Source organism: Lutra lutra, chromosome 14 (assembly GCF_902655055.1).
Source record: "Lutra lutra chromosome 14, mLutLut1.2, whole genome shotgun sequence".
Taxonomy (NCBI): Eukaryota; Metazoa; Chordata; class Mammalia; order Carnivora; family Mustelidae; genus Lutra; species Lutra lutra.
Window position 1 is genome coordinate 55,180,482 of NC_062291.1, and position 16,589 is coordinate 55,197,070.

At 35.4% G+C, this 16,589-nt stretch overlaps 1 protein-coding gene across 5 annotated transcripts in view; it reads right to left on the minus strand.

Moving 5' to 3' along the window:
• The window catches only part of LOC125084838 (protein FRA10AC1), a 37,630-nt gene that overhangs the window by 6,640 nt on the left and 14,401 nt on the right, over nucleotides 1-16,589 (minus strand). For all 5 annotated transcript variants that reach the window (XM_047702722.1, XM_047702723.1, XM_047702720.1 and 2 more), the window contains 4 exons: nucleotides 15,044-15,157; nucleotides 13,825-13,867; nucleotides 9,823-9,941; nucleotides 4,519-4,557 (listed from right to left, as the gene is read on the minus strand). In XM_047702722.1, the coding sequence (XP_047558678.1) occupies nucleotides 4,519-4,557; nucleotides 9,823-9,941; nucleotides 13,825-13,867; nucleotides 15,044-15,157 (315 nt within the window). The remainder of the gene's footprint in view (nucleotides 1-4,518; nucleotides 4,558-9,822; nucleotides 9,942-13,824; nucleotides 13,868-15,043; nucleotides 15,158-16,589) is intronic.

Genomic DNA, 16,589 nt, shown 5'->3' on the forward strand with positions numbered 1-16,589 from the left:
TCTCTCTCTCTCTGCCTGCCTCTCCATCTACTTGTGATCTCTCTCTGTCAAATAAATAAATAAAATCTTAAAAAAAAAAATTATCAAATACTGAAAAATATAAGGCAATGAAAGTATATGCCATAAAGCAATTATATTAGCAAATAGTTCCTCTCTAATAAGTTAGTCTCAAAAAGAAGTGAAACAAATTCAGCCTATCAATACAGAATGTCCCTTAGTTAAACACACACAAAAATAAAACAGCATTGATTGCCCACAGTGCTTTTTAGCCTTTTACCTGTTAGACTTTGAACCTTCAATCAATATGCATGTCTGAACTTTGGTCCTAACTGTGTCTATTCTGGCACAAATTATAACAAAAATGGCAGGGGAAAAAAAAAAAGAGAAGGGTTATATTTGGGGGGGGGGCAGAGGGAAAGGGGGAGAAACTTAAACAGGCTCCATGCCCAGTGCAGAGCCTGACATTGGGCTTGATCTCACAACCCTGAGATCATGACCTGAGCTGAAATCAAGAGTTGACACAACCGAGTGAGCCACCCAGGCGCCCCAGGGGTTGTATTTGTAACTATCTACATACAAAGACAATAAAAGATGATAAAATTATAAAGCCTTGGGAACCAGATTCCCACTCAATGACGAGCAGAGAAACTGCCAGTGTCTCAAACTGAATGTGTGAGAAGAGAAAATAAAAGTGTTCTACTTTTACTTTTATGAAAACTCACTAACATGAGATCAAGAAACCACGGAAAAAACTAATTAGGCCTAATAGTTAACGTTATGGTGTTACCCTCTTAATGATGTCAAAGAACAAAACTTACAAGATCTTTGAAAGTGGGCAGCTAATTTTAAAAGACCTTACAAACACCTGCCCTCTCTTCCCTTTCAAGAGTACTTCCCACATGCCAGTTTTCCTATACCAGTTTTCTGATACTAGACAAGTGAGTTTTACTAAAAGGTCGAATCAGTTTAGAATATTATAAAGTAACCTTCTTTCAAAGATCATATGCTTAAAAAGCAGCCAAATATTGTTAGAGAATCAAATCTAGAAGACTGGACTACATGACCTTTAAGTTCAACTCTGAATCTATACCATTCTAGTTCCATGAGAACAGCAGTAACTAAAACCACTCCTATGGTAACAGCCACGACGGGCCTGAGATGGGAGGGGCACTGCTAAGGAAAACACACTGAGAATAATAAGCAATACAAATGCGTGCTCTGGTATCAGTGTCAAAACTATACAGCCGTTACTAGCAACTACGGATCAGAATGTACATCACTGACTCTCTGTGGGGTCTTGCAGGTCTTTGATCTAGCCCTTATCCAATGATTGAATCTCATACTGCAACATCTCCCTTGACAAGTGGCTGTCCAATCTATGCTTAACACTTCACTACTTCATGAAGTAGCCCAGTCCTCTGTTCCTTTCTTCAGATAGTTCTAATTGACAAGTTTTTCCTTAAAATGAGGCAAAAATCTGTCTCTGGGCAATTTTTATCCAGAGACTCTCATTCTGCCAAATAGTCATCAAAAATAAGTCTCCTACACAAAAGCAGTCTTACAAACATCTACAGTTTCCATGTCTACCTCCTCACCCCTTCCCTCTTATCCCTTCACTTTTTTTCAAACTAAACATCTATATTTCCTTCAACCTCCTTCCTATGACACAATTTCAAGTTCCGTCTGTCAATGCCTTGGTTATTCCATTCTTAATCTGCTTTTAAGTTTTCAGTGTTCCTTTTATAATGCAAATTCTAAAATGCAAACTGTGTATAATTTTCCCCATACATTTGAATAATGAAAGCAGATATGTCATCTTGGTTTTTCTAGATATTATATGATGCCTAAATAACTTGGGCTTACTGAAGAAGTGGCAAGTCTCCAATTATGGTAACAAATGGACAGGTCAAACTTAAACAAACTTAATTTTTGATCTGACCAATTCTAGAGAACAAAACACAGAATCTGATTAATGGCTGTTTTTCCCCCCTTTCTATAACAATAATAATAGCTACAGGTTAACAAGAACTTACTTTGTGTTGGCTTTACATATATATTGTCTCATTTGGCTCTGACAATAATACAAAGTTAAGTCTCTTTATACCTATTTTACATATAGAGCTGAGACACAGAAAGATCAAATCATTTACTGTAGATTTATACAATGTATCTGCCAAAACTGGGATTTGAAGAGTGTACTTACATTTGACTCACTGAACAGTTATTGATGATATAGGTAAAGGGGCACAGACATTGTGGAGTTATAAATCTGTGTTTCATCCCAGCTCTGCTATTAACCAACTAATAGAAATTTGGTAATTTATGTAAATTCTCTTGGTCTTGGTTCTCCTATTCTGCGAAATGGGATATTATATGCCCATCATTAAGATTAAATGAGGTAATACAAGTAAATCATTGCCACTTTGGCTGATAGAGTAGATAATCAACAAATCCAAGTTAAAATTCTTTTTCCTCACAGAAACTGGGTTTTTCTTCATAGATTTGTTTTTAGTAATCCAATGTTAAATGGTGGTAAAAGGGTAACTGAACATTATCTAGGTACAAATGAAAGATAGTATGTATATACTACTTCAGCCCAGATAGCCCGAGTCTATTGGTCTCATGCCCAGCTATATCCTAGAAACTGTCACTACACTTCACCTAATTTAGGAAAAAAAGCTATAGATGAGTTAGGATTCACAAGGGAAGAAACAAAGTATCAGTGCTTAGGACACTTCAAATATGCTGAAAATAAAACTGGTATGAGCAAAATAATTCATAAGGAATATGTTGTATTCCTAAACTAGAGGAATGCCTCCACTGACAACTCCCTCTCCATTAAATCTTTAAACAAAAATATTTTAAAACTTCTCTTTTTCTATTTTTTCATAGTGCAAAATTTCTGATTACTGACCCCTTAAAAATTCTCCTTAAGAATTATATTAAAATGCTAACTGGGGAGCCTGGGTGGCTCAGTGTGTTAAAGCCTCTGCCTTTGGCTCAGGTCATGATCCCAGAGTCCTGGGATCAAGCCCTGCATCAGGCTCTCTGCTCAGCAGGGAGCCTGCTTCCCTTCCTCTCTCTCTGCCTGCCTCTCTGCCTGCTTGTGATCTCTGTCAAATAAATAAAATCTTTTAAAAAAAAAAAGTAAAATAAAATGCTAATAATGTTTCTCTTTGAATGGTGGGATTTGGAGTAATTACTAATTTTTTTTTCTTGGGTTTGCCAGAGTAAATATATATTACTTTATATCGGTAAAAAAATTAATTTTTAAGTTTACAAATTTCTAAGCCTAGAAATGTCATAAAATAAGTCCAGATGTTATAAAATGAATTAGACAGGCTACTGAGTCACACTTCATTGTTAGCCCTAACCCTACTGCAAGGTCTTTAAGAAATCTGACACTGTGTTACTATTGAGATGCAAGGCTACTGTTTGTTATATCACAGGTGGATGTCCCTTTTATGAATACACAGGAGAGTCTGCTCTCAGAACTCCGCCTGGAAAAGAGATGAATACCCTGCATGTGATCTTATGGGTACAATTAAAATTTCTGCTGGCGGTTTCCCTTGGTTTGGTTGTTTATAAGAAGAGTGACAAATGTGTGATCTACCTTTGTAATTACGCAGGACTTTTTAGTAAATGTCTGTCTGTGTTAATTTTACTTCGAACTTTACTTTGCTCTTCTATCTTATTTTTCCATTATCCTGATTTTACTTTTATAAACCTTATTTTATGTATCTATAAGTCATTTGAATGTTTTTTGGAATGTTGCAGGAAAAAAATAATAAAATCTATGGCAAATATTCAATAAAATCTAAACTGACTTGATATAATCTGGTGAAAACCACAGTACTTATTAAAAAACTAACCACTAGTAACCAGTTGCCAACATCTTACTTTCCATATATAAACCACATATTTCATTTGATCAGTCAAAATAACAGAGATTACTCAATATACAAGAAACATTTCTTAAATCTTAATCCACTTCCCCAATTCTTTTTCCATTCCAACCTCATCCTTTTACTTTTCTTCCTTCATATTCTAAAAAGTGAAATTAAACTGCGTATCCATTGTATTTACTGAAGAAGAAAATTTTATGCTCTTCTATTTTAAAATAAGAAAGTTTAAAATGTTCAAAATTGGGGAAGAAATCGTACACTTTTGCTTTTTTTTTCTATGATTTTTTCTACATGGTACAAAATCAAAAAATGATAGATCAGAGCAAGTCACAATTGATGGGAAACCCAAACTGTGAATAACTTTAATCTATGCATTTTTATTAAAGAAATACTAGGGCACCTGGGTGGCTCAGTGGGTTAAGCCGCTGCCTTCAGCTCAGGTCATGATCTCAGGGTCCTGGGATCAAGTCCCGCATCGGGTTCTCTGCTCAGCAGGGATCCTGCTTCCCTCTCTCTCTCTGCCTGCCTCTCCATCTACTTGTGATCTCTCTCTGTCAAATAAATAAATAAAATCTTAAAAAAAAAAAAAAAAAAAGAAATACTAGATACTTACTGTTTACAGAATTTTCTGATTTCTTTGAGGATGAACGCCCTGAAAGGAAAACAGCATTGTTTTGTTAAAAATCATTTTGCAATTGTGTTAACAGTTCTAGCTGTAACCAGAATTCTTCCTAAGACTTCCTAAGTGTCTAGTTTACTTAATAGTCTTACAGAAAAACACCTCACTGTCTTCTAATCTTTCATGTTCCTCAGACTTATCTCTCTAATTAAAATGTTAGGTTCTTCAAGGCAGAGGTTATTTTATGCCTAGAATACATAGCATAAAGCTTAAAAAATATGAACACCTGTAAAAAAAAGAAAAAAAAATCTCAGGTTGCTTAAAAAAAAACTCTAACCATATTTTATCTACAGCTGTTCAACATCAGAAAGCAGTTTGTAAATAAATACTCATTTTTCACAATACTTTTTCAAATACAGATGACAATTTTTAGTAATTAAAATTCACACAAAATATTACTTCATAAAACAAAGTTTCAGTTCTACAAGTTATCCAGAGAAACAGAAAGAAAAAAGTACTAAAAATCTACTAACGTAATTTTTTAAAAAATCATCACTCTACAGGGTCTCCCGTAATAAGACTACCAGGGAAATAATTTCCAAGACTGATAAATTGAAAAAAAATTACAGCTAACAGATGGAGAGTAACAATTCCTCTCCTTGGATAGGAGGTCTCATAAACCAAAGCTGATACCTACATGGCCCCTTTCAGGCCCAGTGAAGAGGGTGTCAGAACCACAGGGTCAAGACTCCACAGGTAGCCAAGGCCTGGACTGCAGCTTTGGATTATAATTTCTCTTTTGTTTTGTTTCTGGCTTGTTGTTTCTTCCCTCCGATTTCCTACTCATCAGAAAGCAAATAAAAATATAGCTTCGATGTGACAAATTCTTTCCTGTCATCTGAGGAACAGGATACCCGTTACAAATGTCTACAGGTAAAAAACCGGTTAGGCTTACTTTGGAGGCCTAAGGACATAACTGGAGCTAAAGGGAAGAAATTGTAGATTGGGGCTAAATTAGTTTAAGACACCTGCTAGCAATTACAACTAACTGAAAAGTAAAAGAATATTTTGGATGGTAGTAAGTTCCTCTTCCCTGGAGGTGTTGAAGCAAAAGCAGAACAAGTACCTAATATAGAGCAGTACATCTCAAACTTTACGATGCGTATGAATCATCCTGACTTAAAGTGCAATTGGGGAAGGGTCTGAGATTGTATATTTCTAACATATTCCCAAGTGATGAGAATGCCAGCAGACTATACTTTGAAAAACAAAGTCACAGAATATCTTTTTAGTCATGATCCTAGGATGGGTCTCTGATGTTCCTTTCAATATTGAGAAACCACTGTTTCACTGATTCACTCACTCATCTAAACATCTATCGAATGCCTACTATGTGAAGAAAGCATGGTGCTTAGAAACTAGAGATAAAGAATTAATTAAATCACACAGTCCCTTCCTTAATAGAAAATAAACAAACTTTTCCAAGGGTGATTGATATGTATCTCTAAAGGAGAAGTGCAGAGTGCTACTGGAATATGTAATAGGGACCTAACTTTGCCTGGAGAAAGTGGGTGAAGGGTGTCAGGAAAGGTCTTCCCAAGGAAGTGAGCTTGGGGATGCTGTGGCAGTGGTGGGAGAGATAAGATCTTCAACTTTCTGCCAAGACGCTCTACCAAAGTACCTTGTTGTGCTCAGATCTGCGAAAGGAGACTGGTCCTCAAAGTCAAGCTATTGGTCTTTCTTACATTTTCTCTCTATCCATTCATTTGGCCATTTAGCTATCCAATCATTCATCCATCCACCCACTAACTTTTTGTTTGTTTGTAAACTGACACCATAGGAGTAGGTGGGATCATATAGGGAGAAGATAGAGAATTTCAATAAGAGCCTTGGGCAATTCCAACATTTAAGGGTAAGAATGAGGAAGACCTATAACCAAGAGGCAGAGGAAAGGCCAGAGAAACAGGAAGGAAATCAAGAAAGTAGATTGTTTTGAGAAGTACTGTCAACAGTTCAAATGCAGATAAAAATTAAGTATTTATTAATAATTATTATTCAAGTTTGGGACAAATTAAGGTGGCCTGGCTATAAAGAATCACATCAAAATCAAGTTAGTTCCAGATGATCCCAGATACAAATATATTACAGAGCTCCACATAGTTTTCCTAAGTTTGCTAAAATGTTATCATTTTCTGCTTTATACCATTTATGCTTTACGCCATAGAAGCTGAAAAAAAGAACTTTATCCTGTACTCTCTGCTATTAAAGGTACTCTAAATAAAGAATAAATGAGAAACAGTTATCTCCATTCCACTCTGCTTTGTCTCCATCCCTGAAGTCCTGAAACAATCTTCAAAGTCTTTCATTTCTTCATTCTTTAGTGCTTATACCTTATATGTACTAGTGGGGTGCTGGGAATACTAAATTGAATTACTAATTTAAATTCATGGTTAGGGATGGAATCAAGAAAGGATCAGAAATATTTAAACTTAGACCTGGAGGATGAGTTATGATGGGAACTGGCAGTGAGGGGAGGAGGTTAGAAAGAGAGGAAGTAGCATCTACATAGTACCTAAATGGGAAGAAGTTTGACATTTTCTAGAAACTGAAAGGCTGTGAGCATGGAGTATGAAAGTGAAGTGGAGCGCAGTCAGAAACAAGTGTTGTATGAAGGATCGTATAGAACACCTGGGCTTTGTGCAGATTTCAGTAATATCCTAAGAACAACAGGCAATCACTGCTTTATTGAAAATGCATTAAGGGGAGGGTAGGTGCAATGACAAGACAGTGGCAGAACTAGTAAGGAGAACAGAGCAGTAGTCTAGAAAACATAAGAAACATGAGAAAACATGGTGGTTTGAATGAGGGTGGAGAGCACTCGAGAAATATATACTCTGAGGGTAAAACTGACATGATTTGGTGACAAAGTAAACATAAATAATGAGAAATAAGAAGACATCAAGGATAATTTCCAGATATCTGATTAGTTCTTAGCTTGACAGAGGCGTCATCTACTGTAGTGTTCACAGGAAAAACATCTTTAAGGAAGATCACATGCGTATGTATGCATAATCTGAGGGTTCCAACCCCATACCAGATCTTGAATATCCAGCTACCTGTCTGCTTAGAAGGTGCTAAACAAGCCTTTCCAAGGTAGGAATTATTCTTTAATTTGGAATATATAGTGATTAATATGGTACCATACTATGATTTATACATATTACATAATATAATAATAATACAACAAAACTCTCAAGTATGATACATCAAACATTTTTAAAACAAAAATTTTTCAAACTCAAATGGAATTTTCACATTTATTAATTAACATTTATTTTGGAGTTGGGAAATGATTTAGATACAATAAAGTATTCTACTTCAAATATCATTTCTCAAATACCATTATAAACAAGAATAATATTTTCCTCTCACCATCTATCAGTTTCACCAAGTTGAAAACTTGTTACTATATGCTTGAATATATTATGACTCACCAGAAAAAAGTACATTTAAGAATGAAACCTAGGGGCGCCTGGGTGGCTCAGGGGGTTAAAGCCTCTGCCTTTGGCTCAGGTCATGATCCCAGGGTCCTGGGATCGAGCCCCACATCAGGCTCTCTGCTCAGCGGGGAGCCTGCCTCCCCCTCTCTCTCTGCCTGCTTCTCTGCCTACTTGTGATCTCTGTCAAATAAATAAATAAAATCTTTAAAAAAAAAAAAAAAAAAAAAAGAATGAAACCTAGCGGGACACCTGGGTGGCTCAGTTGGTTAAGTGGCTGCTTTCGGCTCAGGTCATGATCTCAGGGTCCTGTGATCGAGTCCCACATCGGGCTCCTTGCTCAGCAGGGAGCCTGCTTCTCCCTCTGCCTCTGCCTGCCACTCTATCTGCCTGTGCTCACTCTCGCTCTCTCTCTCTCTGACAAATAAATAAATAAAATCTTAAAAAAAAAAAAAAAGAATGAAACCTAGCTAATAATCTTCACAGCTGGAGCAAGAGAGCCCTCTCCTGTCCAAGTACTGTGTTAACATGTGGCTGACTCTAATGTAATCTATCATTATCGACATAAATTAAATTCAACTCACTTGAAGTTATAGCCAATTTGACTCTATTACGGACTGAAAAAGAAACTAGCAATAACCTTCATAATAGCTAACTATGCGCCAAGCACCATGCAAACTGTTTCTATTATCTCCTTTCACCTTCTGAACAATCCTATGAGCTAGGAACTATTAGCTTAACCATTTCACACATGAAGAGATTACAGCTTAGAGTTTCAGCACTACTGAGGAAGAAGTAAGTAACTGACTGATGGATTTGAATTTAACAATTATTTACTAAGTGTATGTGCACAGGACCACGATGGGTTCTGAGGACATATATATACCAAGCTCCATGATTTCAAGAAGCTCATAAGCTAGTGAGAAAATCACATAGGCCATGGTAATTAAATCCCACTGTTCTAAGTTTACACTGACTTATAGATTATGTACTGTTTAACAGTGTTCAAAATGCTTTTCACATTCTTATTTGCTTCTCCACAATAAGCTCAAACAGTACAGAAGCCAGATATTCACATCCCCCTATTTATATGAGGGATGTAAAACTGAAGAAGTTCAAGGACTTGCTCAAGGTAATGAGTGTTATTTGCAATATTATTACCATCTGCCCAAAATGCATTAAAATCAATATTGTTCTTAAAACTCTTGAGTTGCTATAAATTCATATCTAAATTCCCCAATCAGGGGGCACCTGGGTGACTCAGTCTTTTAAACATCCAACTCTTGATTTTGGCTCAGGTCAGGATCCTGGGATCCTGAGATCAAGCCCAGAGTCAGGCTCTGTGCTGGGCTCCAGAGCCTGCTCAAGATTCTCTCTCTCTCCCTTCCTCTGCCCCTGCCCCCTTCTCTTAAAAAAAAAAATCTTATAAATTCCCCAACCAGTTTCAACTCCTATAAGGCTTATTTATTTTTTTTATTTGAGAGAGAGAGAGAGAGAGAGAAAGAGAGAAAGCAAGCAGGAGGTGGGGGGCAGAGGAAGATGGAGAGAGAAAATCTTAAGCAGGCTCCATGCCCAGCACAGAGCCTGGCTTAGGGCTCAATTTCACAACCCCAAGACCATGACCTGAGCCAAAATCAAAAGTTGTATGCTTAACCAACTGAGCCACCCAGGCATCTCCCTTTCAACTAGTATAAAATAGAAAGCTAAATGTACTCACCAATTAAATTCTACATTTGACACATACAGCAGATTACACTGCATGATAAAAAATGTGAATAGATGTATTTTAATTCCCTCGTACCTTTTTCCTTTTTCTTAGAGTTCTCTTCTGCAGAAGATAATCTGGATTTTTTACGTGATGACTCTTCACAATCTTTTTTGGTTTTATCCTTTCTTTTTTTTGACTTGACTTCTTTTCGCCTTTATGTTAAACAATATAAAATTAAAGTTAACTTTTTCAACTGACCTTTATGAAAAATAAGAACCAATGAGCAAAAGTTAAATCAGTTAAAGTAACTTATTTTTACAATGTAATTAACATAAGGAAGCCTTAAATAAGTCTTTAAATATCTTATGTTAGTATATTAATTAAAGACAATTCTGTAAGATAATGAAGCCTAAAACTGAGAGAAATCATTTTTTATAAGTTCCACATACAAACCTTAGTAAATATAAATCATAGTTTTACTCATTTCCTCCTTTTTATTTTCTGTCATTTAGCCACTTTTTTAAAAATTACAAAAACAAACATCATTTCTCTCCATTTAAATTCATAGCTACCTATACTTTGAAAAAAACCATACTTTGAAAATAAGAAGAAATGCTGTAACAGCTCTAAACCACCACTAAGTAGAAAATTCTTCTGTTAAGAATAAAAGAATACAGTAAAGGCGTGAAGGAATGGAGATAGAGGGGCTTATGTCTTAATGTCTACTTTAGACCATTTGTCCTTTTACTGCTGTAGCTTTATCTCTTTTAGGCCAGGTTTATATGCCAGTACCATGGTTGGCAAACAATTGATTTTAACTGGTTAAGAAAGGAAATACTAGATAGGAAAAGGTGATAATGCTAAAACTAGGACCATGAAGGAGAATGAAGAGAAAACAAAGAGCCTGAGTTTCAAGAAACTTCCTCATCAGACCTTCTAACTTAAGGTACTTATAACAAATGTTGTAAGACTATTTAAGGCAGTAACCACTTTCTGCCTCTCATAAGAATCAATTCAATTTTCAAGTAGAGCTCGAAAGTCAAGGTCAAAAAAATTTTTTTGGTACCTTTCAGGATCACTGATGGAGATGGGAAATGAAAGTTAGGCTATTCAAGTAATCTTTAAAATTCTGCTAATTTTAAGAATTAAAAAATTTTTCATTACTTAATATTTATTTTTAATAACTAAAATACTAGATAAAGCACATTTATAACATAGCTGATTTTAAAATTAATGTACTGACATATACATTTTATAAAGTTGCAGAATCTCACTGTTAGACTTTCAACTGTTATTCAGGCCTTGAAACCAGACCATCACAACAATGGCAGGTCACAGATTTTGTCTGAACATCTTCAATGCCAGAGACCCCATTATGCTTAACTTCCCATATGCCAGACACTACATCAAGCACTTTACATGCACTTTCATTAATCCCCATGATAACCTCGACATCCTCAATTTTAGAGGTGATAAAATTGACTCTCACAGAGGTTAAGTACCTTGCCCAAAGAAGACAACTAGTGAGTGGAGAAGCTGAGAGGAATACACAGGGTCTTGTTTCAAAGCCCATGATCTTATTTATATATAATGCATATTGCAGAACACTGAAATTCCTCCCCCATCCAACATGAAAGACACATCCTAGCACTTGACAGGGGCCTGATTTTAACATCTGAAATGAGAATAAAGGTATATAATACTTTGTAAGAATGACAAACTCCAAAGAAAACATGGTTTAAATGAGATATAAGTGATAGTCTATATGGAAAACCCAAAAGATTCCACCCCAAAATTGCTAGAACTCATACAGGAATTCAGTAAAGTGGCAGGATATAAAATCAATGCACAGAAATCAGTTGAATTTCTATATACCAACAGCAAGAAAGAGGAAAGAGAAATTAAGGAGTTAATCCCATTTATAATTGCACCCAATCCCATGAGATACTTAGGAATAAATCTAGTCAAAGAGGCAAAGAATCTGTACTCAGAAAACTATAAAGTACTCATGAAAGAAGTTAAGGAAGGCACAAAGAAATGGAAAAGTGTTCCATGCTCATGGACTGGAAGAATAAATATTGTGAAAATGTCTATGCTACCTAGAGCAATCTACACATTCAATGCAATCTCTATCAAAATACCACCAACTTTTTTCATAGAACTGGAACAAATAATCCTAAAATTTATATGGAACCAGAAAAGACCCCAAAGAGCCAAAGGAATGTTGAAAAAGAAAACCAAATCTGGTGGCATCACAACTCCAAACTTCAAGCTCTATTAAAAGCTATGATCATCAGGACAGTATGGTACTGGCACAAAAATAGACACATAGATCAATGGTACAGAATGGAAAGCCCAAAAATGGACCCTCAATTCTATCTATGGCCAACTAATCTTCAAAAAAGCAGGAAAGAATATCCAGTGGAAAAAAAAGACAGTCTCTTCAACAAATGGTGTTAGGAAAATAGGAACCACATGGAGAAGAATGAAACTGGACCATTTCCTTACACCATACACAAAAATAGACTCAAAATATATGAAAGACCTAAATGTGAGAAAGGAATCCATCAAAATCCTTGATGAGAACACAGCCAGCAACCTCTTTGACCTCAGCCACAGCAACTTCTTACTAGACACGCTTCCAAAGGCAAGGGAAACAAAAACAAAAATGAACTATTGGGACTTCATCAAGATAAAATGCTTTTGCACAGCAAAGGAAACAGTCAACAAAACCAAACAACACCGGACAGAATGGGAAAAGATACTTGCAAATGACATTATCAGATAAAGGGCTAGTATTCAAAATCCATAAAGAACTTCTCAAACTCAACACCCAAAGAACAAATAATCCAATCAAGACATGGACAGAAGACATGAACAGACATTTCTGTAAAGAAGACATCCAAATGGCCAAGAGACACATGAAAAAGTGCTCAACATCACTTGGAATCAGGGAAATGCAAATCAAAAGCACAATGAGACACCACCTCACACCAGACAGAATGGCTAAAATTAACAAGTCATTAAATAACAGATGTTGGTGAGGATACAGAGAAAGGGGAACCCTCCTACACTGTTGGTGGGAATGCAAGCTGATGCAGCCACTCTGGAAAACAGTATGGAGGTTCCTCAAAAAGTTGAAGATAGAGCTACCCTATGACCCACCAAATGCACTACTGGGTATTTACCCCAAAGATACAAATGTAGTGATCCGAAGGGCCACCTGTACCCCATGTTTACAGCAGCAATGTCCACAATAGTGAAACTATGGGAAGAGCCCAGATGTCCATTGACAGATGAATGGATAAAGATATGATATATATATAAAATGGAATATTACACAGCCATCAATAAAATGAAATCTTGCCATTTGCAATGACATGGATGGAACTAGAGGATATTATGCTAAGTGAATAAGTCAATCAGAGAAAATTATCATATGATCTCACTCATATGTGGAATTTAAGAAACAAGGCAGAGGAGCATAGGGTTAAGAGAGGAAAAAATGAAACAAGATGAAAGCCAAGAGGGAGACAAACCACAAGAGACTCTTAGTCTTGGGAAACAAACTAAGGGTTGCTAGAGAGGAGGGGCGTGGGGTAACTGGGTGATGGACACTGGGGATAATTAGCAGTAATTAGCACTGGGGCATTATTATAAGACTGATGAATAACAGAACTGTACCCTGAAACAAATGATATATTATATGTTAATTAACTGCATTTAAATTTAAAGAATTTAAAGAAAAAAAATTAATGAGACATTAAGAAACACTTTATGAAGATCTGCTTTACAATACAGTTTCTAAAAATATTATGGCTTCTGAACGTTGACTCCAGACTAAAAATTCTAGCATCTATCTACCACCGTGCACAGGTCTTCATGTTTAAAACTGGCTGGCTAGAGTAAGGCATAGCAAATTTCCAGTTCCCTGGGATATGTGTTTGTGTATCACACAGTAATGCCAGATATTCCATACAATCAATAAATTAAACCATCAACCTCGTAAGGCCACATTTAGACATTCAGTGCAGGTAAGTGACTATGTCCAAGACTACTAAACATTAACAACAGCATTTTACAGGATAATATTACCTGTGATGAAAATTTAATTTAAAGGAACATTCTTGGCATAATCCTAAAAAAAAAAAAAAAAAAAAAGTGACACCACTGAAAGGCTGAATTTGAATTAACTATACTGATACTCTACCTTTAATATCATACATTCTCATTATTCCATATATCCCTTTTACAGATTATCTGAAAAAACAATCCAAATAAGCAATCTGATTCTCTCCACCTCGAAAAATACATATGCATAATAAAAAGGGTAACAGAATGCTTGAAGAATTGAAAATATTCTAATATTACTTTAGAAAAAAGTGCTGTCAATTTATTCTAAAAGCAAACTCTGTTTCATATATAGGATTAATGTGTGTCTCACATCAAAGATATCTAATAACAACAGTGTGGCTATAGTTACTTCCTCTGAAGTGCTTTCAGAGTTTTCAAATAGAAAAAAACTTTTCAAAAGGTTTCACGATTATGGCCTCTTCTTTTGCCTTAATCTCAGTTCACAGCAGTTGACTTTTCTATCATGAACACTTCCAGGAGGAACCTCTACATTGGTGTGCATTAAGTAGAAGCACATGAGGAAATTCTTGACTCCTATAGGGAGTAGGCAGAAAACTCTGAAGCACATTTATGTAGGACCCAGAGAAGGTTGCTAACGTGATGGCCTGAAGAAGCTGACACATAAGACTAGCTTAATTCATGGTGGGGGGGCGGCGGGAGAAGGAACAACAGATTCTAATACATTCATATCAAGAGAAGCTGCTGTACCCTGGGTTATAAACCTTACTAAGCTTTTAAGACTGACATCAAAAACAATTACGCCATCCTAAAACTTGTTCTTTATAGACATGAAGAGTGTAATTATTGTCCACACCACAACAATATGGCTACCAGGTAACATGAGATTTTACATTGCTTTTTCTGATACTCCACATCTTATTCTGCACTGATGATATTCGCACCAATATTCCATAACAGGAAGAGGTCGTCACTTTACAAATTATAGGTTTATATTTGGCATTAGGACTCTTTCACCTAAATGTCACCATAATGCTGAGAGTAAAAAAACTAAAGTCTCAAAAGTTATCTGTCACTTTGGGAAACTCAGAAAAAAGAGCACTTCCAGAAAGATACATTAAATTTTTTAAATTAAATTTTAAATTAGTCTATATATTTTTAAATCTAAATTACTAGATAAACTTTGAAGAAATCAATTATATTCCACCTGAAGTCAACTTACTTAATTTAACAAGTGCATTTCTCTTTTCACCATGCTCAATATAACCAAAATTAACTTCCCAACTCTTCAAGTCATCTTTTTTATCACAACATTTATTTCCACAGGAAAACTGTCCTGCAATAAAGAAAGGAATATTAGCTATGACAGTTGGTGACAATGTTTATCTGTACTATCTGGAATTACTCCTAAAATTTGCTCTTTACATACATAAATTCTTAGTTCTAGGTAGTCAGGATTAAAAAAATAACTGAGCATAATAACTATAGAATACTTAACAAATGTATATACAAGTATTAGATCAAAGAGGTGAAGAAAAGGTTATTAAAAAAAATAAATCACAGAATTCTTGCTCAAGAGATTGATACACTGTATAGATCAGTGTTTCAGCAACTCCCTGATTAGGAAATCTTACACTTTGGAAAATGGAAATACTAAAAAAATAATCTCAATAATACCCTAAAAGGATAAATACATTTCCAAAGTACACGTATTTACACCTGGGTGAATCCTTTTTAATATTTAATAATAATTTTTAAATTTATTAAAATTCTTATTTTAAGTATTAACATTATGGCTTCTATTTTAAGTACCAGCATAAAATGGCACTTAAAGCATATTTTAAAATGGAAGCACTCTGAGATGAAGTAGACTAAGTAATCAAACCCAACTCTAAGTTTAAGAGTTACCTGACCCTAAAATCAACAGCACATTATCACGTTCACTGTATTTTTATTAAACCATTCTGTAAAAAAGGACTAACACTGATGATCCTCAAAAAAAAAAATAAACTACTCAACAACTATTTACTTTCACAGCAGATGAACCTTGTATTTGCACAAACAAAAAAGAATTTTTATCTCAATAATTTGCACCAACAGAAACAAATCTAAAAAAGAAATTATTGAAATGAATTTTGAAAATTATCAGTCCAAACAGGCTATAACTTTTCTAAATTGGCATTTTTTTACTCGTTCCAAATGAATAGTTCATGAAATCTGTGCATGTTCAGTAACAACAACAACGAAAGAATAATTCTAAATCAGAGCAATAGCTTTCTCTTACCAACTCATCTCTTTTTTCAGTTATAGTAACTTAAAGAATGCTCATCAATTTTTTCAAAGGCAGCATTACTTACCATCACCTGAAAATTCCATTTTAATAAAAGTACAAAATTTTAAAACTGTGAGACATTTCATAATTTTTCATTGTTTGGATAAAAACACAAACTAAACTGTCATACTAAGAAAAGTTAAAACTAGCTTTATTTTTTAAAATTTTTAAAAAAGATTTTACTTATTTATTTGACAGAGAAAGAGAGAGAGGGAGAGAGGGAATACAAGCAGGGGGAAGTGGGAGAGGGAGAAGCAGGCTTCCTGCTGAGCAGAGAGCCAGATGCAGGGCTTGATCCCAGGACCCTGAGATCATGACCTGAGTTGAAGGCAGACGCTGAATGACTGAGCCACCCAGGCACCCTTAAAACTAGCTTTAAATTTGTTCTTTTTCCTTCTCCTTTAGAGTATCTTCAGGGCTGATCCTTCATCTAAAA